At 51.0% G+C, this 2,333-nt stretch overlaps 2 protein-coding genes across 2 annotated transcripts; one reads left to right on the forward strand and one right to left on the reverse strand.

Annotated features, from left to right (window-relative positions):
* Nucleotides 1–334: 334 nt before the first annotated feature.
* JCM6883_003521 (uncharacterized protein) lies at nt 335–1,496 on the forward strand (the record flags this gene model as incomplete). Its single annotated transcript, XM_076635702.1, has 2 exons — nt 335–740; nt 805–1,496. 2 exons carry the CDS (start codon nt 335–337, stop codon nt 1,494–1,496), a joined length of 1,098 nt encoding a protein of 365 aa, XP_076484314.1.
* Nucleotides 1,497–1,782: 286 nt separating this feature from the next.
* On the reverse strand, nt 1,783–2,181 carry JCM6883_003522 (uncharacterized protein; the record flags this gene model as incomplete). The annotated part of the gene is made up of 2 exons (XM_076635703.1): nt 1,783–2,016; nt 2,074–2,181. The coding sequence occupies 2 exons, from the start codon at nt 2,179–2,181 to the stop codon at nt 1,783–1,785; spliced, it is 342 nt and encodes a 113-aa protein (XP_076484315.1).
* Nucleotides 2,182–2,333: the final 152 nt, after the last annotated feature.

A 2,333-nucleotide genomic window follows, 5' to 3' on the forward strand; every position in this document is an offset into this window, starting at 1 on the left:
CAACTCGTCCAAATCTATCACGCACGTCTTCAGACCCTCGCCGCCCCTCTATCCTCGCTAATTCAGTTTCATCAATAAACGTCCCTTCATCGCTTTCCCACTCTCCTCAAGCGTCAGCGGGATAGGTACTACTGAGCTAGGAGCTGATTGAGAGGCAAGGTGGTATACTTGAACCTGCTTTGGGTGAGTTTGAGCTAGTTTCCTTCAGATCTCTCTCGAAGCTCCTTCGACGTGTCCTCTTCTCGGACCCTCACTTCTGCCTGCCGCTGACCTGCGCAACCGCGATAGAACGTTGTTCTACTGCCCTTCCAGCCCTCTGCCTTTTTTCCTAACGATGACCGACAAGCTCTCCTCTCTACCGCCCGAACTCCTTCGCGACACCATCGAAGCAACCGTTCCTCACACATACCACTCGACCACTTACAAGCAACGACAACGTACTCTCTACTCTCTTTGCCTCGTATCCAAAACGTTCCGAGCCATTGCACAACCTCTTCTCTGCGAAATCGTTCAGGTCGAGGCGGATGACGAGCTCGAATTCCTCCTCGAAGATGAGAGAGAGACTCTGGGATGGAAGGAAATCGTCTTGGGGAACAACTTGGATGTCAAGCTCGTTGAAGAGCTATTGCGGCGATCGGAATATCTCGAAAGTGTCATCGCCGAACGCTTCGTGGAGGCACGGGAGCGCGATGAATGGGAAATCGAACCAGTGGATCTCGGAGTTCTGGTCAGGCCGTCCAGTGAGTCTCCTGGAACTACATTTATCGGATCCGCAGTGCTCAAAGCTTTGTAATCTACCGATAGACCTCAAACATCTTCGGCTCTACGGAGAAGGTTTCAAATTGCCCGACTTCTTCCGGTTCACTTCTCTTCGATCTCTCTGTCTCGACGACTCAGCGTTGATCTCTATCGGTGGACAACTGCTCGACCCTGAGCTTCTCCCATCACTACGAGCTCTCGGGCTTGACTACTTCTTCGGGTCGGGAATGAGCAGTCTCGAAATTTGTGACTTTTCTCGGATACTCCCGCAACTCGACGCCATCTACATTCCTGACTTCATCTACCTATGCGCTAAGGATACTTTCCTGTCGGGTTACTCTCCTCGAATTCTGGTCGACTTCGACCACTGCGCGATCAGAGAGCCCGGCCACATTCAATCTCTCGCTTCCGTCCACCACTTCCGTATCGACGCTCGTACCATTTGCCCTCTCACCCATCTACCAGAAGTAACGAGCAGTATCTCGACATCTCGGGCTTCGAAATCTTTATGCCTCAAATCAATCTATCTCGACGATTCGTGGCATCCCTCTCAAATCGAACCCGAATCGGCAGAGCTTCTCGAAGTAGTTCAGCAACTCATGGAGGAGTGTGTACGTGCCGGAATCGAGGTTGTTTTTGAAGAACAGCAGGAGAAGGAAGAGGACAGTTTTATCTCGAAAGAGTTTTGCTCGAGGCAACGCAGGAGAAGGGAGAAAGAGTCGTCGGATTTGAGTTGAAATAAAGAGGAGTATAACCCGATGAGCATGAGGACGGAGTCAGTGTGGCGGACAAAAAATGGCGGTTTTGTTGATGGTTTTGTCGTGTGTCTATTCCGCGTCTTCATTTTTTGTCTCCCTTGTTCTCCTGATTACCTTGCCAATACGTTATACCCGTCCTCTCGGAGCAAGAAGTCAAGGAACTCTTAAAACTGATCTGGGAAGTAAGAACGCAGCTGGAATCGAGAATGAGGAGGACACCGAGATGTCACTCCTCTACTAGCTTGCAAGACACAGGCGGAACCATCTACAAAGAGGAACGACTTGGAGAGGAAACGGTCGGTGTGAGCTGATTGGATGAGGCGGGACTGATGATCTGATCGACAGGTGAGATGTAGGTTGAGCCAAAAGACGAAACGATGTCACCCAACGTGAGATCATCGCAAACGACAAGTTCTCGGGCCTCTTGCTGTTGGCGGCGAACGTCTTCATCGGCTTGAAGACGGATGTCGACGATATGTTGGTATCCGTCGATCCATGTCTGTCGAAGCGCGCATCAGCAATTGACGAAAACGCAACGAGCTGAAGGTCAAATTACCTTTTTCTCTTCCTCTCCCATACGGTTCCAGTTCAGTCTGAGTAGATCGATGCCATCCTTTTCGGTCTTCTTGAGAGGGCAAGGGATCTTGTCGTAGGTTTTCAGCATGTAGAGAGACTCTGGAGAGATAGGGACGGGGGGAAGTCTGTCGATGATCGGAGGGAACTCAGGTGCGACAGGGTGACAGACCTGAAGACATTCATCGTAAGCGCAGCATCATTCCGAGGGAGAGGGAAGGAGGGACACACGCGAGAGTTCTC

Source organism: Sporobolomyces salmoneus (assembly GCF_050403485.1).
Source record: "Sporobolomyces salmoneus JCM6883 DNA, S_salmoneus_JCM6883_v1_ctg159, whole genome shotgun sequence".
Classification (NCBI taxonomy): domain Eukaryota; kingdom Fungi; phylum Basidiomycota; class Microbotryomycetes; order Sporidiobolales; family Sporidiobolaceae; genus Sporobolomyces; species Sporobolomyces salmoneus.